We start from the raw sequence: 22,819 nt of genomic DNA, 5'->3' as shown, positions 1-22,819 counted from the left end.
TTCAGACCCTTTTGCTGAAGCACAGGGAGGAGGTGCGTTTGATTCAGACCCTTTTGTTGAAGGACAGGGAGGAGGTGCGTTTGATTCAGACCCTTTTGCTGAAGCACAGGGAGGAGGTGCGTTTGATTCAGATCCCACGACTGAAACACAGGGAGGAGGTGCGTTTGATTCAGATCCCACGACTGAAGCACAGGGAGGAGGTGCGTTTGATTCAGACCCTTTTGCTCAAACAGAAAGTGGAGGTGCGTTTGATTCAGACCCTTTTGCTGAAACACAGGGAGGAGGTGCGTTTGATTCAGACCCTTTTGCTCAAACAGACAGTGGAGGTGCGTTTGATTCAGACCCTTTTGCTCAAACAGAAAGTGGAGGTGCGTTTGAGTCAGACCCTTTTGCTCAAACAGACAGTGGAGGTGCGTTTGATTCAGACCCTTTTGCTGAAACACAGGGAGGAGGTGGGTTTGATTCAGACCCTTTTGCTGAAACACAGGGAGGAGGTGCGTTTGATTCAGACCCTTTTGCTCAAACAGAAAGTGGAGGTGCGTTTGATTCAGACCCTTTTGCTGAAACACAGGGAGGAGGTGCGTTTGATTCAGACCCTTTTGCTCAAACAGAAAGTGGAGGTGCGTTTGATTCAGACCCTTTTGCTCAAGCACAGGGAGGAGGTGCGTTTGATTCAGACCCTTTTGCTCAAACAAAAAGTGGAGGTGCGTTTGATTCAGACCCTTTTGCTCAAACAAAAAGTGGAGGTGCGTTTGAGTCAGACCCTTTTGCTCAAACAGACAGTGGAGGTGCGTTTGATTCAGACCAGTGTGTCAACAGTTTCCCAGAAACATGTTCAGGTACTGAAGATGGCGTCTGGACCTCCGAGCCCTGGCGGGACTCTGCATCCGTCTCAGCTGAGGGAGTTAAAGCTGTAAACAGAATTCACAAAGAACCAGAAAATTCAGACATGTCAGAAGATGAAGCTGCAAACCGAAGACTTGGAAAGTTGTATCAAGAGCTAGATACAGAGAAGGAAGAGGTATTGGTCTTTCTCAACTCCGCCCTGTGGTAGAAACCAGCCTCGTGTAGAAATGAATGGAGAATCCTTTATGGTGTCTTCTACCCTTCCACAGAGTCCTCAAACCTGGACCCCAGCCTGAGCTCCTCCTACACCTCCTCTTGCTTGCTTTATCTGTGTGTCCATCCCATCCTCCAGTTCCACATTTGGTTATCTTTAAGGTGTCACCGTTGCAGCGTGCTAACAATGTTTGTGTCTTTGTGCTTTACTCCAGGTCACCAGTGCGTTTAATGGCCTGTCCCAGGTAACCTGTTCTAATCTGTTAAACGGGTCTGAGATTGAACCTTTGCTTGACTGGCTGATGAACCCCTCCACCAGACGGATCCCTCAGAACGGAGGGAGGAATCGATTGGATACCATCATGGGATTGAGTCATGTGTCTTCTCCACCGGGGAGACAACAACAACAACAACAAATATAGAAACAGAACAAATATGTAAACAACAACAACAAATATAGCAACAACAGCCCACAAAGGTTGAATGTCAGTCAGAACCAAAGAGGTTTTGAATGAAAGATGTGTGTCGGACCAGTAAAGTGTGTTTTGTGAATCATCATGACCAGTGTGGGTCAGTGTTAGTTAGTGTGGGTTAGTGTGGGTTATTGATAGTGTGGGTCAGTGTTAGTTAGTGTGGGTCAGTGTTAGTTAGTGTGGGTTAGTGTTAGTTAGTGTGGGTTAGTGTGGGTTATTGATAGTGTGGGTCAGTGTTAGTTAGTGTGGGTCAGTGTTAGTTAGTGTGGGTTAGTGTGGGTTATTGATAGTGTGGGTCAGTGTTAGTTAGTGTGGGTTAGTGTGGGTTATTGATAGTGTGGGTCAGTGTTAGTTAGTGTGGGTCAGTGTTAGTTAGTGTGGGTTAGTGTGGGTTATTGATAGTGTGGGTCAGTGTTAGTGTGGGTTAGTGTTAGTTAGTGTGGGTTAGTGTGGGTTAGTGTGGGTTATTGATAGTGTGGGTCAGTGTTAGTTAGTGTGGGTTAGTGATAGTGTGGGTTAGTGTTAGTGTGGGTTAGTGCTAGTTAGTGTGGGTTAGTGTTAGTGTGGGTCAATGTTGGCTTAGTATTCATATGGGTTAGTATTAGTGTAGGTTAGGGTTAGTGTGGGTTAATTTTAGTCAGTGTGGGTTAGTTAAAGTACTGTAACGGTTAGTCTGGCATGTTGATGTTGAGGGTTTAGTGGAAGTAAATGTTATAATGTGACTCGTTTGTGTTTCACCTGTCTGCTCCTCAGGATGCGGCTCCGCCCTCTTTTTTTGCTGATTTTGATCAAATGGTAAGTTTAACCAGGTCAGGCTTTATAGACAGGTTTAGTTTAACGAGGTTCATCAGTTTCAGAAAAATGGGTTTCAGATTTGAAAACTGTGTAAATTGAAAGCAGAGAAAGTGCTGGAAACCTGCTGCTGTTATCAGGCTGATCAGTATTGATAGAGATCATTAGTGATCTGCTGACGTTTGCATCTGACAGCATCTTCAGATGGTAACCAAGGTCCAACAGTGCAGTTGTGGTTTAGTCTAGTTCTATTAGTGATTCATCTGTGATTCACATTATCTCCTATTAAGAAACTCAGTTCTAGTTCTGGTTGGAGTTGAAAGGAACATGTCAGGAGCCAGTTTTGGGTTCACACCAAGTTTTCTCTACAAGAACGAGGTTAAAACAGAACCAAGTGGGGTTCCTGAAGCTCCAGACACAGAAGCTCCTGAGGAACAGGAGGCTACAGCTCCCCCTGCTGGTGAGGAGCCCGCAGCACCTGCTGAAGAAGAGGAAGAGAAGAGTGAAGAAGAGGAGGTGAAGCCGACTACAGCTCCTTCCACTGAGGAAGAGCTGGAGCCCACTGTTGCTCCCTCTGATGAAGTGATGGAGGAGACTGAAGCGCCACCTGCTGGTGAGGAGGACACAGAGGGATCAGGCAGTCTGGAGAAGGAGAAGCCAGTCGTAAGTGAACAGCATGATCTTCATCCTTGATACATCTGGTCAGTCGGCAGGTTCATCTTCATCATCACCACCATGGCCAGGAGTATCTTCATCATCAGCAAACTCATCATCAAGATGATCTTCATCATCAAACTCATCATCCTCATCAAGATGATGTTCATCATCAAACTCATTATCCTCATCAAGATGATCTTCATCAAACTCATCATCCTCATCATCATGATCTTCATCATCAGCAAACTCACCATCATGAAGACCTTTATGATGATGATGATCAAGATTATCTTCATCATCATTAAGATTGTCTTCATCACCATCAGGATTATCTTCATCATCCTCATCCTCATCATCTTGTATCAATCAATACTTCACTCAGTTTCTAATAAACGTGAATGTTTTCCTTTGAAGGTACCTGAGGAACCTTCATCCATCCAGGAGGCGGAGCTTGATGAGGTTTCTTTTTCATTTGTGTTGATTTTGCTTGTTTTCAATCTTAATACGTCTTAAATAAAAATGTTGTCTGTAGATTCCTGGTGCTGACCAAACATGTGCGGATGAAGCAGCTCCGCTGGTAAATATAAAGAACAACAACAACAACAACACTAATAATAATAGTTTTGGGGGCCGCTGACACGATTGTCTCATTAATGTGAATGAAGTTCAAACCCTAAATCAGAGCTCCCTCATTGGAGACGAGTGTTTCAGCTCCTCTGACCCGGTTCTGTTTTGATCTGGGATCACGTCTTCCTGTCGTTGCAGGAAAACATGCCGATCCCGTCAGTGATCATCGAACCCGCCTCCAGTAACGAAGGTGACGACGACCGCGATGGTGACATCATCTCGCCCACCGCCGCCAGTGACAACGATGTGACCACGGTGAGCCAGACCATGAAACACATGAGTCCATCTGGAGGCGTGTCCGGGCTCCCGGATGACTTCCTGTACAAGGTGAGACTTCCTTCAAGGCCAATAATCCGACCCGGACCCTGATCCTGACCCTGACCCTGACCCTGATCCTGACCCTGACCCTGATCCTGACCCTGATCCTGACCCTGACCCTGACCCTGATCCTGATCCTGATCCTGACCCTGACCCTGACCCTGACCCTGACCCTGATCCTGATCCTGATCCTGACCCTGACCCTGACCCTGATCCTGACCCTGATCCTGATCCTGATCCTGACCCTGACCCTGACCCTGACCCTGATCCTGATCCTGACCCTGACCCTGACCCTGACCCCGACCCCGACCCTGACCCTGACCCCGACCCTTTTCCTGACCCTGATCCTGATCCTGACCCTGACCCTGACCCCGACCCTTTTCCCGACCCTGACCCTGACCTTAATCCCGACCCCGACCCTGACCTTAATCCCGACCCCGACCCTGACCTTGATCCCGACCCTGATCCCGACCCTGACCCCGACCCTGACCCTGACCCTGACCCTGACCCTGAGCCTGAGCCTGAGCCTGAGCCTGATCCTGACCCCAACCCTGATCCCGACCCTGACCCTGAGCCTGAGCCTGATCCTGATCCCGACCCCAACCCTGATCCCGACCCTGACCGCGACCCGACCCGACCCTGATCCCGACCCTGACCCCGACCCTGACCCTGACCCTGACCCCGACCCTGACCCTGATCCTGATCCTGATCCTGACCCTGACCCTGATCCTGATCCTGATCCTGATCCTGACCCTGATCCTGATCCTGATCCTGACCCCGACCCTGACAGGAAGTTCCCAGCAGGACCACAGGTGACACCTCTGTGTCTTCAGGTGGAGACGATGCACGACTTTGAAGCAGCCAACTCAGACGAACTTGAACTGAAGAGAGGTGACGTGGTTCTGGTGGTGCCCACCGAGTCGGCGGAGGATCAGGTGAGAATGGAACCAGACACACCTGCCAGGACCACAAACACATTTGAATATTTCAGCTGTGTGGCTGAAACCTTGATTACATTTATTTGTCAGTCAAAACATTTGAACCTTTTTATTGTTACTAAAACTCAAAAACGTCCTAAAGAAAAACCCCACAAACACGAGTTGACAAAGTTCTGCTGAGACCCAGGAGAAGCACAGGAGAACCACAGGAGAACCACAGGAGAACCACAGGAGAACCACAGGAGAGCTTCGCTCAGGTGGAGACGTGCTAAATGGAGCAGGTGCATAAAACAAAGGCGTCACCTGATGTCACTGTTGCTCCGACTACAGAAAACAGCCGCAGGTGTTTAGGGATGAGCTGAGGTCAGATTGTCCTGCGTTAACGTTGCGCTGTTGTTGTTGTTGTTGTTGTTGTTGTGGCAGGACGCTGGTTGGCTCACGGGTATCAAAGAAAGCGAGTGGTTAGCACGCGGTGCTAGCGCCCAGAAAGGACTGTTTCCAGAGAACTTTACGCAGCGTTTGGAATAAGAAGACTCGCGACGCTGTTAAAAACAAGACGTGAGCAGAAGTTTGAGGCAACATCAGAGCAACATCAGCAACTGCCTGGAGGCACCTGGTGCAACCGTGGGCAGGTCACCACCAGGTTCCTCTGCTCAGCAAAACTGGTGCCAACGTCTAGTTTGATCCTGGAAATTACGAAGCATGACGTGATAGTCTGGCCCCCCCACAAACAACCAATATTCTCCTGTTGTTGGAAGACGTGACTTTAACTGGGAAAAACATCTGGACCGGAACAGCGGAAGAAAGGAGAGAAAAGGATCCTCTGTTGTTCCAGACGTGTTTGATTGCTGTGGAATATTCTAGAATCTGTAGTCATGTGACCTATTTAAATGTTCTGGAGTCTGCCAGGGAGTCGGTGAGGACGCGTCCGTTGGCGAGTTCCTACCTGCGAGTGTTTGGTGATCAAGTCTCTGTTCTGTGTTTCTGCCAAAATAATGTTGCTTATTGATTTAATAGTAGAGCTAATTGATCCAGACCATAAGTCACAGCGACGCTGTTTGATGCAATTTATGTTGTGTGTTTATTCCTGGTGTGTTGGACACTTCTGATGTCACTTCCTTTGACCTTGATGGTGTAGATCCGTGACCTTGATGCCACAAATCACTTGTTTATGTCATCAATAAATGAGTCCTGGGAACATTTTGGCTTCTTTATCGTTCATGATCCAACCGCACACATACAGTTGGGGGGGGTGGGGGGGGCAGAGCTTCCATGAACTTTGAGCAGAACTGACGTCAGCAGGAACCATCAGAACTGGAGGATGAAGAGTGAAGAACAGCAAAGTCTTGAAAATGTGAAACATTCCAAACGTCACAAACTTCTTCACTTTATTTCATCCTCCTCAAATTCATGAACAAATCTCAAGGTCACAATATCTGCAGAGGATCAATGAAGGTCACGTGAAGCCGTCAGAGGCTTCTTCTCCCATCGTTCCTCCATGAAGGTGCTGAGAAGAAGCTGAGTGGATGCTGCTGAGCGGGCAGAAGCCAGAAGACCTGGCCTGTTAAATGGGTCCACAGGTGTCTTCTGGAAGGTTCTGCAGCCTGAGAACCTGTTGCAGACGATGAGCAGGTGCAGCAGGCCAGAGTGTGACTGTGGGGACGAGACCGATAAAATCACTTCCTGTGCTGCGGCTGTGTGCTTCCTGTGACGGTGTCCTAGCAACAGTGAAACCACACGTTCTGGGGGAGCGACGCTGAAAGAGACGCAGAAACCTTCACAGCAACCTTCGGCTCCTTGCAGCATCTTCTCACCACATTTATCTTCTGGACGTTTACAGTCACGTCAATAAAATGTAAACATCAACTCTGAGCAAAAGGGAAACCTTGAAAATCTGTTTATAGGTTCTAATTGTGATGATTTATCTTTGATGTTTTAGAGAAATGAATGAGCAGAACCACATTTCAGAGCTGCTGAGACTGCTGTCGTCATGGAGACCTGTTTCCTGTTTGTGGTGAGGTGGGCGGGGCATCAGCAGCAGGGGCTGATGGGGGCTGAGAGGAGCTGGATCAGTCCTGCCTCCGGCCCACCAAAGCAACAATGCAGCCGTTCACACCTGCGGCTCTCTGCTTCCTCTGCTCAGGTGAGTGTTTCCAGCCAGCCAGGACACGACCACCACACACACGCTGACTTCAGCTGCCTGTCCCCGTCTCTACAGGGCTGGTTGTCATAGAAACGCAGCTGACCCAGGACCAGATCTCAGTGACCCGCAGAGCTGGTAAAATTGCCTCAATAAGCTGTGGAGGAATCGATGATTGTAATTATAATTATGTGTTGTGGTACCAGAAGAAGGAATCAGGCACGTTTGAAAGGCTCCTGAATATTGTTAAGAGCAGCAGTCAAATCACGCGGTACTCTCATGCTGAGAAAGATGATTTCTCAGCTAGGATTCAGCAGAACAACTGTGAGTTGCTCATCTTCTCAGTTAAACCCTCTCACGCTGCCTCATATTACTGCTCCTGTTGGAAGAGTGGAACCACAGTGAGAGAAGATGTGAGGCACCTGAACAAAAACCAGCTGCTGTGGATCAATATCCTTTCTGATGGAAATCTGATGTCTGGAACCAGGAAGACCTGATGTCTGGAACCAGAAAGACCTGATGTCTGGAACCAGGAAGATCTGATGTCTGGAACCAGGAAGACCTGATGTCTGGAACCAGGAAGACCTGATGTCTGGAACCAGGAAGATCTGATGTCTGGAACCAGAAAGACTTGATGTCTGGAACCAGGAAGACCTGATGTCAGGAACCAGAAAGACTTGATGTCTGGAACCAGGAAGACCTGATGTCTGGAACAAGAAAGACCCGATGTCTGGAACCAGGAAGACCTGATGTCTGGAACCAGGAAGACCTGATGTCTGGAACCAGAAAGACCCGATGTCTGGAACCAGGAAGACCTGATGTCAGGAACCAGAAAGACTTGATGTCTGGAACCAGGAAGACCTGATGTCTTGAACCAGGAAGATCTGATGTCTGGAACCAGGAAGACCTGATGTCTGGAACCAGGAAGACCTGATGTCTGGAACCAGGAAGACCTGATGTCTGGAACAAGAAAGACCCGATGTCTGGAACCAGGAAGACCTGATGTCTGGAACCAGAAAGATCTGATGTCTGGAACCACAAAGATCTGATGTCTGGAACTAGGAAGATCTGATGTCTGGAACCACAAAGACCTGATGTCTGGAACCAGGAAGACCTGATGTCTGGAACCAGAAAGACCTGATGTCTGGAACCAGGAAGATCTGATGTCTGGAATCAGAAAGACCTGATGTCTGGAACCAGGAAGATCTGATGTCTGGAATCAGAAAGACCTGATGTCTGGAACCAGGAAGATCTGATGTCTGGAACCAGGACTCTTGTTCTGATAGTCTCCTCAACTGGTGAGTCACCTGTACTGAAACAGGAATCTTCAGGATCAGAACCTCGACTCAAATGTTCAGCAGCAGATTTTGTCCTTCTCTGTTTCACTGTGTCAGGATTTTTGGATCTGGAACCAGACTCGTCGTCTCAGGTGAGAATCAAACTTTGCTCCAAACCTTTTAATAACAATCAAAAGACAAAAAAGAAATATTGACACTCAAGAAGATTATCTATAAAACCATAAACACAAGAGCACAGACGGGAATTTAGCTGGATTTATCTGTGGATTATTGGTGAATAAATGGGTAGATTATCAGTGGATTATTGGTGAATAAATGGGTCGATTATCAGTGGATTATTGGTGAATAATTGGGTAGATTATTGGTGGATTATTGGTGAATAAATGGGTCGATTATCTGTGGATTATTGGTGAATAAATGGGTCGATTATCAGTGGATTATTTTTGAATAAATGGGTCGATTATCAGTGGATTATTGGTGAATAAATGGGTCGATTATCGGTGGATTATTGGTGAATAAATGGGTCGATTATCTGTGGATTGTATGTGAATAAATGGGTCGATTAAGGGTGGATTATTGGTGAATAAATGGGTAGATTATCAGTGGATTATTGGAGAATAAATGTGTAGATTATTTTAGGATTATTGGTGAATTAATGGGAAGATCATCGGTAGATTATCGGTGAATTAATGTGTAGATTATTTGATGATTATTGGTGAATAAATGGGTAGATTATCGGTAGATTATTGGTGAAAAAAGGGTAGATTATCAATGGATTATTGGTGAATTAATGGGTAGATTATCGGTAGATTATTGGTGAATAAATGGGTAGATTATCGGTGGATTATTGGTGAATTAATGGGTAGAATATCGGTAGATTATTGGTGAAAAAAAGGGTAGATTATCGGTAGATTATTGGTGAATAAATGGGTAGATTATGGGTGGATTATTGGTGAATAAATGGGTAGATTATCGGTGGATTATTGGTGAATAAATGGGTAGATTATCAATGGATTATTGGTGAATAAATGGGTGGAATATCGATGGATCAATAAGTGGGTGGGGGCTCCCCAGACCCATATGAAGACCCTCTTGAGGGTCCCCTGAACTCCGGTGGTCTTCTGAGCTGTGCGACACCTCGGTCAGGTGAACGGCGCTGGTGTGTGGTCACCCTCCACGTCGCCTCCCTGGACGTTCACTGGTGCAGGTGGGGAACGGGAACTCCGGCTCCCTGGAGGAGCTTCTGATGGCACCAGTCCTCAATGACCACGATTATGAATGAGTTGTGTGAGCGCACGATGTGCATGTGTGGTTGAGCTGACCTCTGACCTCCAGCGTTGACCCCTCAGGGCCAGTGAGAGCAGTAACTCTGGTGTCTCACCACAGATGCGGCGCTGGTCCAGCCTGTGTTGAGCGTGTACCCAGCAGCATCCAGAGATCCTCTGGAGGGGAGGACCGCCCTGCTGTGTGTGGCCTCAGACATGGTTCCTCCTCTGGTGAGGTTCTCCTGGAGGAGACAACGGGCCGACAGTGCTGTGGAGGAGTCACCTCCTGCCCATGAAGAAGAGCTGCAGCTCAGAGAGCCGGGCCGCATCACCTCCATCAGACTGCTGGACCGGGACGCCGTCCACACCTATAAATACCGCTGCTCCGTGCAGCACGAGGGGGGGGCGGTGAAGGCCCAGTCCCAGCAAGGTGCTGATGTCCTGTCCCTCAGCCATCTTGAGACACCTTCAGGTGGGCTGATCTTTCTTCTTCACTGTGTTTCTCTTCCAGAGGTTGCACCAGTCCCCCCGTCCATCCCCCCGTCTGTCCCCCCGTCCATCCCTCCGTCCATCCCTCCGTCTGTGCTGAGGATGAAGCTGCTCTCTTTTGTCTACACGGCCCTGATGATGAAGAGTCTGCTGAGCTGCTGTGGAATCTCTCTGCTCCTCTTCCTCACCAACAACCAGAAACAGGCTGACTGACTGGTTCCAGTCCACCATCCTGTCTCGTCCTCTCACTGCTTCCTTTTCCACTGGGACTTTTCCTCTCGCAGAATAAAAGCTTCTCTCCAGCAATAATAACTGTAATTTGCCAGCTTTGATCAATAAAGTAAATCTGTCTGAACAGGAAGCTGAATCCTCGTTGTGAGGTCACCAAACTCTTCGTAGTTTGATGTCATTTTTTCAACTTTGTTGATGAATTTCTGGACCGATGACAGCGTCTCGATCACTTCCTGTTTGACATGTTTGTTATTAGGAAGCGGCAGAATGAGACGGTTGCTGCTCACATGTTGATCTTTAGGGACGATATTGGAAGACACAGAAGATTTCCTGTTTATTACGGAGAAATCCAGAAATGGTTCGTTGATCATTACATACAAATTAAGTCCGAATAATTCTAAAAGTGTCCAGAAGATAAATGTGGTGAGAAGATGCTGCAAGGAGCCGAAGGTTGCTGTGAAGGTTTCTGCGTCTCTTTCAGCGTCGCTCCCCCAGAACGTGTGGTTTCACTGTTGCTAGGACACCGTCACAGGAAGCACACAGCCGCAGCACAGGAAGTGATTTTATCGGTCTCGTCCCCACAGTCACACTCTGGCCTGCTGCACCTGCTCATCGTCTGCAACAGGTTCTCAGGCTGCAGAACCTTCCAGAAGACACCTGTGGACCCATTTAACAGGCCAGGTCTTCTGGCTTCTGCCCGCTCAGCAGCATCCACTCAGCTTCTTCTCAGCACCTTCACAGGGCACAAATTAGACAGTAAAATCCCTTCTGGAAGGGGATCAACAGGATCGGCTCAAATCAGCATTTCCCTTCTAACAATAGTTGATATTTAAAACCCGTTTGGAAGCATCTCCACAGGATCTTCAGCAACGTGAGTTGTGATGGAGGCCCCAAGATTCAGGTCAGGATTATGAAGTCAGTGACCAGATAAACCAGAACAACTGCTCTTCATCTTTAGGCCCCTTTAGCAAACTAGAGAAAAGCACTGGGCGCTGTGGGGCTTTGATGTTTCAGATCAAAGTCTCTCTGGAATCTATGTTACCAACTGAATCAGCTCTTCCTTGGTCCACCATCAGCGCCTCCTAAAGACATTAAAATCCGGCCGTGCCGTGGACAAGGAGGGGAAGTGTTTCAGGTCTCCAGATGGGTCAGGGTCTGAGTACGAGACTGCTGAAGAGTGGGTTGATGGAGGTCAGGGAGGAGGCTGGGTGAGCCCAGATGATGAACGTTCCTGTACAAATCAAGTTCCACTTAAAGTATCAGACGGGTGGGAAGCTGGACATGAGGCTGCAGAGCAGGAGTTATGGAAGAGTGACGAAGAAAAGTGTTCAGCTGATGAAGAGTTGGCACGGAACACTGGTACACAATCAGTTTCCAGAGATCAGGCAGGTGAGCAAGGCACGCTCACTTTCACCTGTGAGCCTCAAACAGGAAGTGTGTTTAACGAAAACCCCTCAGATAACAAGGGAGGTGCGTTTGATTCAGACCCTTTTGCTGAAACACAGGGAGGAGGTGCGTTTGATTCAGACCCTTTTGCTCAAACAGAAAGTGGAGGTGCGTTTGATTCAGACCCTTTTGCTGAAGCACAGGGAGGAGGTGCGTTTGATTCAGACCCTTTTGCTGAAGCACAGGGAGGAGGTGCGTTTGATTCAGACCCTTTTGCTCAAACAAAAAGTGGAGGTGCGTTTGATTCAGACCCTTTTGCTCAAACAAAAAGTGGAGGTGCGTTTGAGTCAGACCCTTTTGCTCAAACAGACAGTGGAGGTGCGTTTGATTCAGACCAGTGTGTCAACAGTTTCCCAGAAACATGTTCAGGTACTGAAGATGGCGTCTGGACCTCCGAGCCCTGGCGGGACTCTGCATCCGTCTCAGCTGAGGGAGTTAAAGCTGTAAACAGAATTCACAAAGAACCAGAAAATTCAGACATGTCAGAAGATGAAGCTGCAAACCGAAGACTTGGAAAGTTGTATCAAGAGCTAGATACAGAGAAGGAAGAGGTATTGGTCTTTCTCAACTCCGCCCTGTGGTAGAAACCAGCCTCGTGTAGAAATGAATGGAGAATCCTTTATGGTGTCTTCTACCCTTCCACAGAGTCCTCAAACCTGGACCCCAGCCTGAGCTCCTCCTACACCTCCTCTTGCTTGCTTTATCTGTGTGTCCATCCCATCCTCCGGTTCCACATTTGGTTATCTTTAAGGTGTCACCGTTGCAGCGTGCTAACAATGTTTGTGTCTTTGTGCTTTACTCCAGGTCACCAGTGCGTTTAATGGCCTGTCCCAGGTAACCTGTTCTAATCTGTTAAACGGGTCTGAGATTGAACCTTTGCTTGACTGGCTGATGAACCCCTCCACCAGACGGATCCCTCAGAACGGAGGGAGGAATCGATTGGATACCATCATGGGATTGAGTCATGTGTCTTCTCCACCGGGGAGACAACAACAACAACAACAGCAGCAGCAGCAAATATAGCAACAACAACAACAAATATAGAAACAACAACAAATATGTAAACAACAACAACAAATATAGCAACAACAGCCCACAAAGGTTGAATGTCAGTCAGAACCAAAGAAGTTTTGAATGAAAGATGTGTGTCGGACCAGTAAAGTGTGTTTTGTGAATCATCATGACCAGTGTGGGTTAGTGTTAGTTAGTGTGGGTTAGTGTTAGTTAGTGTGGGTTAGTGTTAGTTAGTGTGGATTAGTGTTAGTGTTAGTTAGTGTGGGTTAGTGTGGGTTATTGATAGTGTGGGTCAGTGTTAGTTAGTGTGGGTCAGTGTTAGTTAGTGTGGGTTAGTGTTAGTTAGTGTGGGTTAGTGTTAGTGTTAGTTAGTGTGGGTTAGTGTGGGTTATTGATAGTGTGGGTCAGTGTTAGTTAGTGTGGGTTAGTGTTAGTGTGGGTTAGTGCTAGTTAGTGTGGGTTAATGTTAGTGTGGGTTAGTGCTCATTAGTGTGGGTTAGTGCTCATTAGTGTGGGTTAGTGTTAGTTAGTGTGGGTTAGTGTTGGTCAGTGTGGGTTAGTTAAAGTACTGTAACGGTTAGTCTGGCATGTTGATGTTGAGGGTTTAGTGGAAGTAAATGTTATAATGTGACTCGTTGTGACTCGTTTGTGTTTCACCTGTCTGCTCCTCAGGATGCGGCTCCGCCCTCTTTTTTTGCTGATTTTGATCAAATGGTAAGTTTAACCAGGTCAGGCTTTATAGACAGGTTTAGTTTAACGAGGTTCATCAGTTTCAGAAAAATGGGTTTCAGATTTGAAAACTGTGTAAATTGAAAGCAGAGAAAGTGCTGGAAACCTGCTGCTGTTATCAGGCTGATCAGTATTGATAGAGATCATTAGTGATCTGCTGACGTTTGCATCTGACAGCATCTTCAGATGGTAACCAAGGTCCAACCGTGCAGTTGTGGTTTAGTCTAGTTCTATTAGTGATTCATCTGGATCACATTATCTCCTATTAAGAAACTCAGTTCTAGTTCTGGTTCGAGTTGAAAGGAACATGTCAGGAGCCAGTTTTGGGTTCACACCAAGTTTTCTCTACAAGAACGAGGTTAAAACAGAACCAAGTGAGGTTCCTGAAGCTCCAGACACAGAAGCTCCTGAGGAACAGGAGGCTACAGCTCCCCCTGCTGGTGAGGAGCCCGCAGCACCTGCTGAAGAAGAGGAAGAGAAGAGTGAAGAAGAGGAGGTGAAGCCGACTACAGCTCCTTCCACTGAGGAAGAGCTGGAGCCCACTGTTGCTCCCTCTGATGAAGTGATGGAGGAGACTGAAGCGCCACCTGCTGGTGAGGAGGACACAGAGGGATCAGGCAGTCTGGAGAAGGAGAAGCCAGTCGTAAGTGAACAGCATGATCTTCATCCTTGATGCATCTGGTCAGTCGGCAGGTTCATCTTCATCATCACCACTATGGCCGGGAGTATCTTCATCATCAGCAAACTCATCATCAAGATGATCTTCATCAGCAAACTCACCATCCTCATCAAGATGATCTTCATCATCAGCAAACTCATCATCCTCATCAAGATGATCTTCATCATCAGCAAACTCATCATCAAGATGATCTTCATCATCAAACTCACCATCCTCATCAAGATGATCTTCATCATCAGCAAACTCATCATCAAGATGATCTTCATCAGCAAACTCATCATCCTCATCAAGATGATCTTCATCATAAAACTCATTATCCTCATCAAGATGATCTTCATCAGCAAACTCATCATCAAACTCATTATCCTCATCGAGATGATCTTCATCAAACTCATCATCCTCATCATCATGATCTTCATCACCATCCTCATCAAGATGATCTTCATCATCAGCAAACTCACCACCATGAAGACCAAGATTGTCTTCATCACCATCAGGATTATCTTCATCATCCTCATCCTCATCAATCAATACTTCACTCAGTTTCTAATAAACGTGAATGTTTTCCTTTGAAGGTACCTGAGGAACCTTCATCCATCCAGGAGGCGGAGCTTGATGAGGTTTCTTTTTCATTTGTGTTGAATTTGCTTGTTTTCAATCTTAATACGTCTTAAATAAAAATGTTGTCTGTAGATTCCTGGTGCTGACCAAACATGTGCGGATGAAGCAGCTCCGCTGGTAAATATAAAGAACAACAACAACAATGACTTAATTTTAGACAGAAACCTCGATGGTATTCTCCTTACTGAGACGTGGCTCTGATGCACCTGCTGTTCTCACAGAGGCTTGCCCCCAGGTTTTATCTTTTTATTTTCTACGGGGGGGGGCAGGAAAGGAGGTGGAACCGCTTCAATAACAAGGACCGAAATGTCTTCACGCGAGGTCTCTTTTAATACGTTTCCATCATTTCAGCATCATGCGTTTGTTTTTAGCAGCCCTCCTATTTTAAGCATAACAGTTTACAGACCACCCCAATACTCCACCTCTTTTATCAGTCAATTCTCGGAATTTTTATCAATCATTTACGCTAAATACAACAGGATTTTAATAACTGATGATTTTAATCTACACATCAACAACGCCTCGGACCCAGTGTCCAGAGAATGTTTAAACCTCCTTCACAGTTTGGATTTTAAACATGTCACGCAGCCGACCCACAACAGAGGGCGCACCCTGGACCTGGTCATAACCTATGGCCTGTCCGTAGGTGGGTCCCCTGGACCTGGTCATAACCTATGGCCTGTCCGTAGGTGGGTCCCCTGGACCTGGTCATAACCTATGGCCTGTCCGTGGGTGGGTCCCCTGGACCTGGTCATAACCTACGGCCTGTCCGTAGGTGGGTCCCCTGGACCTGGTCATAACCTACGGCCTGTCCGTGGGTGGTTCCCCTGGACCTGGTCATAACCTACGGCCTGTCCGTGGGTGGGTCCCCTGGACCTGGTCATAACCTACGGCCTGTCCGTGGGTGGGTCCCCTGGACCTGGTCATAACCTACGGCCTGTCCGTGGGTGGGTCCCCTGGACCTGGTCATAACCTACGGCCTGTCCGTGGGTGGGTCCCCTGGACCTGGTCATAACCTACGGCCTGTCCGTGGGTGGTTCCCCTGGACCTGGTCATAGCCTACGGCCTGTCCGTGGGTGGGTCCCCTGGACCTGGTCATAGCCTACGGCCTGTCCGTGGGTGGGTCCCCTGGACCTGGTCATAACCTACGGCCTGTCCGTGGGTGGGTCCCCTGGACCTGGTCATAACCTACGGCCTGTCCGTGGGTGGGTCCCCTGGACCTGGTCATAACCTACGGCCTGTCTGTAGGTGGGTCCCCTGGACCTGGTCATAACCTATGGCCTGTCCGTGGGTGGGTCCCCTGGACCTGGTCATAGCCTACGGCCTGTCCGTGGGTGGGTCCCCTGGACCTGGTCATAACCTACGGCCTGTCTGTAGGTGGGTCCTCTGTTGTGGACCTGGTCATAACCTACGGCCTGTCCGTGGGTGGGTCCCCTGGACCTGGTCATAACCTATGGCCTGTCTGTAGGTGGGTCCCCTGGACCTGGTCATAACCTATGGCCTGTCCGTGGGTGGGTCCCCTGGACCTGGTCATAGCCTACGGCCTGTCCGTGGGTGGGTCCCCTGGACCTGGTCATAACCTACGGCCTGTCTGTAGGTGGGTCCTCTGTTGTGGACCTGGTCATAACCTATGGCCTGTCCGTGGGTGGGTCCCCTGGACCTGGTCATAACCTACGGCCTGTCCGTGGGTGGGTCCCCTGGACCTGGTCATAACCTACGGCCTGTCCGTGGGTGGGTCCCCTGGACCTGGTCATAACCTACGGCCTGTCCGTGGGTGGGTCCCCTGGACCTGGTCATAACCTATGGCCTGTCTGTAGGTGGGTCCCCTGGACCTGGTCATAACCTATGGCCTGTCCGTGGGTGGGTCCCCTGGACCTGGTCATAACCTATGGCCTGTCCGTAGGTGGGTCCCCTGGACCTGGTCATAACCTATGGCCTGTCCGTGGGTGGGTCCCCTGGACCTGGTCATAGCCTATGGCCTGTCCGTGGGTGGGTCCCCTGGACCTGGTCATAACCTACGGCCTGTCTGTAGGTGGGTCCTCTGTTGTGGACCTGGTCATAACCTATGGCCTGTCCGTGGGTGGGTCCCCTGGACCTGGTCATAACCTATGGCCTGTCTGTGGGTGGGTCCCCTGGACCTGGTCATAACCTATGGCCTGTCCGTGGGTGGGTCCCCTGGACCTGGTCATAACCTATGGCCTGTCCGTGGGTGGGTCCCCTGGACCTGGTCATAACCTATGGCCTGTCCGTGGGTGGGTCCCCTGGACCTGGTCATGACCTATGGCCTGTCTGTGGGTGGGTCCCCTGTTGTGGATCTGTCTGTGTCTGACCACTTTTGTGTGTTTTTTAACATCACCAGTTTTAACCAGCAGGGGGCCCCTGTGGGAACGGTGAGGAGACGCTACCTGACTCCTGAAGTGGCTGCAAATTTTATCCAGATCTTACAGAGCACTCCTGCAGAAATGTTACCAGCACCGTGTGATTTTATTGTTGACACTTTTAACAATAAATTAAAGTCAACGCTGGACTCTGTGGCTCCACTTGTCACAAAAACAGTAAGAACAAAACGTGCACCACCGTGGAAAAATGAAGAAATTAGAAAACTGAAGAGAACCTGCAGGAGTGCTGAGAGGAGGTGGAGGAAATCCAAGCTGACCATTCATAAAGAAATATTTTATCAACACCTCAAAACCTACAATAACACAATCAAGCAAGCAAGAACCTCTCATTTCAAAAAACTAATCTCCGACAATAAAAACAACCCCAAATTTCTATTTTACACAATTGAGCTTTTAACCACTGGTAATTTTAACAGGTGTCCTACAACAACGACTGACACCCTCTGGGAGACCTTTGCAGACCACTTCAGGAGTAAAATCGATGATATTAGATCCAGTCTTTTATCACAGCAAATTTTAATCACCAACACTCCTGGATCGTTGCATCACCTGAGGAGACACTGGAGAGTTTTCTCTTGGTTGATGCGAGGACACTTGGTCGAGTTTTCTCCCCAGTGAGGCCCACAACCGGCCTTTTAGACCCAATTCCCACACCGTCTTTTAAAACATTTTATGGATTCTTTGAGGAACATCTATATATGGTCAAGAGCAATCTAGACCCCAGCGTTTTAAATAACTATCAGCCTGTATCCAACTTACCATTTTTAAGTAATATTTTAGAAAAACTTGTTTTTAACCAAGTGAATGATTTTTTAAACTCAAAAGGACATTTTAGAGAGGCATCAGTCTGGTTTTAGGATGAACCACAGTACAGAGACAGCCCTTTTAAAGATTTTAAATGACATCAGGTGCAACTTAGATAACAAAAAGCTCACGGTGTTGGTTCTGCTGGATCTGACCGCCGCCTTTGATACAGTAGACCACCATATTTTATTAAATAGACTGAAGAACCTGGTCGGCCTCTCTGGTACTGTTCTTAACTGGTTCACCTCCTACCTTACTGATCGAAGCTGCTTTGTAAGTATGGATACATGTGTGGCGGGGTGGAGAGAGGTGGAACGGTCAACGACAACGCCACCTGGGGAATTTCACCCCAGGAATTAACCGGAAAACAGGCACGCGCAGATAAGGTTCGGTTCCAGAGGCAGAGACAGGATTGAGGGTTAGGCACTACAATTTTATTAAATCCAACTCAACACAAAAATAACTCGGCTGTACAAAAGTCAAACAAAAGGGGGTGGACAGGGCTGGGGCCCCACCGGCAGGTAAAACGCAATTAGGGAGATAACCAAACTAAAAACACCCGTGCTACTGCAAACAAAACCACACACGAGGGGTGAGGAAAACGCCCTCCACCAGGGGTTGGGTCCCCGCCGTGGCCCGCAGCACCTGTCCACAAAGAAAAGAGAACAATTACATTTCCAGCGGTAACAATTGACGCGACGAGCACACACGCGCACACACCTCACACAGACAAGCAAATAAATTGTGACCAACAAGAAACGAACAGAAACAAAACCTAAAAGAGTAAATGCCAGTTGATACGATTTACACACACTGTTAGGAGTCTAAAAATGAAAGCAACAGCTCCGTGGTCGCCTCGGCGGCACCACTACGTCTCAGCGCCGTCCCACGAGCGAAGGGGGGCGAGAGAGAGCGCGAACAGGAGAGAGAGTCCCGAAAACGGGACGGAGCCAAAGCAGCAGTGGGTCCAGTAAGCGAGGTAGTCCGTGCCGACTGTGTTTGGTGGCGCCCCCACTCCGTGAAGGGTTCCCGCTGGGGCAACGCGACCCACTGACGCCAGCCGGCAGCCACCTGCAGCAAGAACAGCCCCATTAACATGTATCAACCGAGTGGGGGAGTCAGTGACGCGCATTGCTGCGCCTTACCTGCCCAGTACAGACGAGCGCGCGCGCCCTCACGGCAAAGCGCTCTAGGCGGGAGGATGGCGGGAGGAAGCACCGACCTTCTTGGCGCTGCCAGACAGCTCGCGCTGTGAAACAGTTTGTTGGTCGAACCGCCCAGATAAGCCGCAACCCCGCCGTACCGTCGAAGGGGGAAAACAACTAAAGCCAGCTGGAGGCAGTGCCTTATATAAACCTGTTCTCCCCACCCACCAATTAAGGCACTACCTCCATAGGGCACCTGTTCGGAGGGCAGGCCACGCCCTGCCACATCTGCTCCTCGAGAATCCATGAGACTAAATGTGGGGTTCCCCAAGGGTCAATCTTAGGTCCAACCCTTTTTAATCTTTCCATGCTTCCTCTTGGGGATGTCATCAGGAGCCACGGCATCAGCTCCCACAGCTATGCTGACGATACGCAGCTGTACATCGCCGTGGCTCCTGGTGACACAGGGCCAGTTGATGCCCTTTTTAACTGTATTCTAGATATCCAGTCATGGATGGCAGAAAACTTCCTACAGCTCAACCAGGACCAAACAGAGGTCTTAGTCATTGGTCCTGAAGGTCAGAGAGAGAAACTTGTACCAAAATTAAAGGATTTTAAGCCATCTCAATCTGTCAGAAATCTGGGTGTGATCTTTGACTCTGAGCTTAGTTTTATCCCACACATCAAAAACATAACAAAGGTGGGTTTTTACCACCTGAAGAATATAGCCAGAGTCCGCCCGTTTCTCTCAGGCCAGCACGGAGGTGCTGATGCACGCAGGTGCTGATGCACGCTTTTATCTCTTGTGGTCTAGATTATTGTAATGCCCTGCTCTCTGGTCTTCCCAAAAAGAGCATCTCCAACCTACAATTATTACAAAACTCAGCTGCACGGGTGCTGACGAGGACCAGAGGGCGGGAGCACATCACACCGGTTTTAGATTCGCTGCATTGGCTCCCCGTGCGTTTCAGGATCGATCTTAAGGTTCTTTTATTAGTTTTTAAATGTCTTAATGGTCTTGGCCCGACTTATTTATCTGACCTGCTTTTATTCTATCATCCCTCGCGGACTCTGAGGTCTTCCGGCACCGGCCTTTTAACCATCCCACATGTAAGCACTAAAACGCACGGGGAAGCGGCCTTCAGTTATTATGGTCCCCGACTGTGGAACAGCCTGCCGGAGAACCTCTGGGCCGCAGAGGCTGCTGAGGTTTTTAAAAAGAGGCTCAAGACACACCTTTTTAATCAGGCCTTTAACTGATTTCCTGATTACTCCCTCAGTTTTTATTCTCAATTTTTAGTCTTTTATCCCATTTACTTTTTCAGTCTGTTTTAGTCTTAGTACTGTTTTACTCCCTCAGTTCTTAGTTTCTCAGTTTTTAGCTTTTATACCTTTTATCCCATTTACTGTTTCAGTCCTTCCGTTTTTAGCTCCAGTGTCTCCTCATGGTGTTTCCTCATGGGGGCCTGCCAGGCTGGGAGATGTTTCCGGTCTACCGCTGGGGGTGCTGTCCCATTGTCGACCCTGGACTGGGTGGTTAGGGGGCTCTGTGCTTTGGTGTGGAGCCTCCGGTCTGTCCGGGTCGGGCTGGTCTTTGTGGCGGTACCACCTGTGGTCACGGACCGTGACCTCCCTCGGCCTGGTGGGCCTCCAAAGGTGGCGTCTCCTTCGCCTCAGGTCTCGGTGCCCAGCCATGTCTCAGCTTGTCTAAGCTTGTTTGTGTGTGTAGGTGTGTGTGTAAGTGTGTTGTATGCATGTGTGTGTGTGTGTGTCCTTTCTTGATTCTCTTGTTCTCTTTGCTGTTTTTATCCTTTGTGAGGCACTTTGTGCTACCTAGCGTATGAAAAGTGCCATATAAATAAAGATTGAATTGAATTGAATTGAACAACAACACTAATAATAATAGTTTTGGGGGCCGCTGACACGATTGTCTCATTAATGTGAATGAAGTTCAAACCCTAAATCAGAGCTCCCTCATTGGAGACGAGTGTTTCAGCTCCTCTGACCCGGTTCTGTTTTGATCTGGGATCACGTCTTCCTGTCGTTGCAGGAAAACATGCCGATCCCGTCAGTGATCATCGAACCCGCCTCCAGTAACGAAGGTGACGACGACCGCGATGGTGACATCATCTCGCCCACCGCCGCCAGTGACAACGATGTGACCACGGTGAGCCAGACCATGAAACACATGAGTCCATCTGGAGGCATGTCCGGGCTCCCGGATGACTTCCTGTACAAGGTGAAACTTTCTTCAAGGCCAATAATCCGACCTGGACCCGGGGTTTTATTGTCACTAAAACCCTCAAAAACGTCCGAAAGAAAAACCCCCACAAACACGAGTTGACAAAGTTCTGCTGAGACCCAGGAGAACCACAGGAGAACCACAGGAGAACCACAGGAGAACCACAGGAGAACCACAGGAGAGCTTCGCTCAGGTGGAGACGTGCTAAATGGAGCAGGTGCATAAAACAAAGGCGTCACCTGATGTCACTGTTGCTCCGACTACAGAAAACAGCCGCAGGTGTTTAGGGATGAGCTGAGGTCAGATTGTCCTGCGTTAACGTTGCGCTGTTGTTGTTGTTGTTGTTGTTGTTGTTGTTGTTGTGGCAGGACGCTGGTTGGCTCACGGGTATCAAAGAAAGCGAGTGGTTAGCACGCGGTGCTAGCGCCCAGAAAGGACTGTTTCCAGAGAACTTTACGCAGCGTTTGGAATAATAAGACTCGCGACGCTGTAAAAAACAAGACGTGAGCAGAAGTTTGAGGCAACATCAGAGCAACATCAGCAACTGCCTGGAGGCACCTGGTGCAACTGTGGGCAGGTCACCACCAGGTTCCTCTGCACAGCAAAACTGGTGCCAACGTCTAGTTTGATCCTGGAAATTACGAAGCATGACGTGATAGTCTGGCCCCCCCACAAACAACCAATATTCTCCTGTTGTTGGAAGACTTGACTTTAACTGGGAAAAACATCTGGACCGGAACAGCGGAAGAAAGGAGAGAAAAGGATCCTCTGTTGCTCCAGACGTGTTTGATTGCTGTGGAATATTCTAGAATCTGTAGTCATGTGACCTATTTAAATGTTCTCCAGTCTGCCAGGGAGTCGGTGAGGACGCGTCCGTTGGCGAGTTCCTACCTGCGAGTGTTTGGTGATCAAGTCTCTGTTCTGTGTTTCTGCCAAAATAATGTTGCTTATTGATTTAATAGTAGAGCTAATTGATCCAGACCATAAGTCACAGCGACGCTGTTTGATGCAATTTATGTTGTGTGTTTATTCCTGGTGTGTTGGACACTTCTGATGTCACTTCCTTTGACCTTGATGGTGTAGATCCGTGACCTTGATGCCACAAATCACTTGTTTATGTCATCAATAAATGAGTCCTGGGAACATTTTGGCTTCTTTATCGTTCATGATCCAACCGCACACATACAGTTGGGGGGGGGGGGCAGAGCTTCCATGAACTTTGAGCAGAACTGACGTCAGCAGGAACCATCAGAACTGGAGGATGAAGAGTGAAGAACAGCAAAGTCTTGAAAATGTGAAACATTCCAAACGTCACAAACTTCTTCACTTTATTTCATCCTCCTCAAATTCGTGAACAAATCTCAAGGTCACAATATCTGCAGAGGATCAATGAAGGTCACGTGAAGCCGTCAGAGGCTTCTTCTCCCATCGTTCCTCCATGAAGGTGCTGAGA

The 22,819-nt window shown here is 48.4% G+C and overlaps 2 protein-coding genes and 1 gene segment (V, D, J or C); all 3 read left to right on the top strand.

The window, feature by feature from the left end:
- LOC101067749 (amphiphysin) overlaps positions 1 to 22,819 on the top strand; it is a 43,063-nt gene that overhangs the window by 9,894 nt on the left and 10,350 nt on the right. The window contains exon 16 of the mRNA XM_029832343.1: positions 1,275 to 1,304. Within this exon, the coding sequence (XP_029688203.1) occupies positions 1,275 to 1,304 (30 nt within the window). The remainder of the gene's footprint in view (positions 1 to 1,274; positions 1,305 to 22,819) is intronic.
- On the top strand, positions 3,238 to 22,512 carry LOC115248598 (amphiphysin-like). Of its 4 annotated transcripts, none has more exons than XR_003887412.1 (6): positions 3,238 to 3,440; positions 3,514 to 3,558; positions 3,747 to 3,935; positions 4,760 to 4,861; positions 21,444 to 21,583; positions 21,735 to 22,512. XR_003887412.1 is itself a non-coding variant. In XM_029832353.1 (5 exons), exons 1-5 carry the CDS (start codon positions 3,249 to 3,251, stop codon positions 21,480 to 21,482), a joined length of 567 nt encoding a protein of 188 aa, XP_029688213.1. In that variant the 5' UTR covers positions 3,238 to 3,248; the 3' UTR covers positions 21,483 to 22,512. The 4 variants fall into 4 exon arrangements, 2 of the variants coding, with proteins under 2 accessions (XP_029688213.1, XP_029688212.1); XR_003887413.1 differs by lacking the exons at positions 21,444 to 21,583; positions 21,735 to 22,512 and adding exons at positions 5,007 to 5,145; positions 5,288 to 6,065; XM_029832353.1 differs by having other exon boundaries at positions 21,444 to 22,512.
- Positions 6,871 to 7,574, top strand: LOC115248603 (immunoglobulin kappa variable 3D-20-like). The segment is given in 2 exon segments: positions 6,871 to 7,007; positions 7,083 to 7,574. Coding segments are annotated over 2 exon segments (462 nt in total).

Source organism: Takifugu rubripes, unplaced genomic scaffold, assembly GCF_901000725.2.
Source record: "Takifugu rubripes unplaced genomic scaffold, fTakRub1.2, whole genome shotgun sequence".
NCBI lineage: Eukaryota > Metazoa > Chordata > Actinopteri > Tetraodontiformes > Tetraodontidae > Takifugu > Takifugu rubripes.
Note: the sequence above shows the minus strand (reverse complement) of the source record. Positions and strands in the feature narration are given on the sequence as shown.

Coding starts and splice junctions, on each gene's coding strand:
- LOC115248598 (XM_029832352.1), top strand. CDS start 3,249: ATGATGATGATGATCAAGATTATCTTCATCATCATTAAGATTGTCTTC. Junction 3,441..3,513: donor AGGAGGCGGAGCTTGATGAG/GTTTCTTTTTCA, acceptor TGTTGTCTGTAG/ATTCCTGGTGCTGACCAAAC. Junction 4,862..5,287: donor CCGAGTCGGCGGAGGATCAG/GTGAGAATGGAA, acceptor TTGTTGTGGCAG/GACGCTGGTTGGCTCACGGG.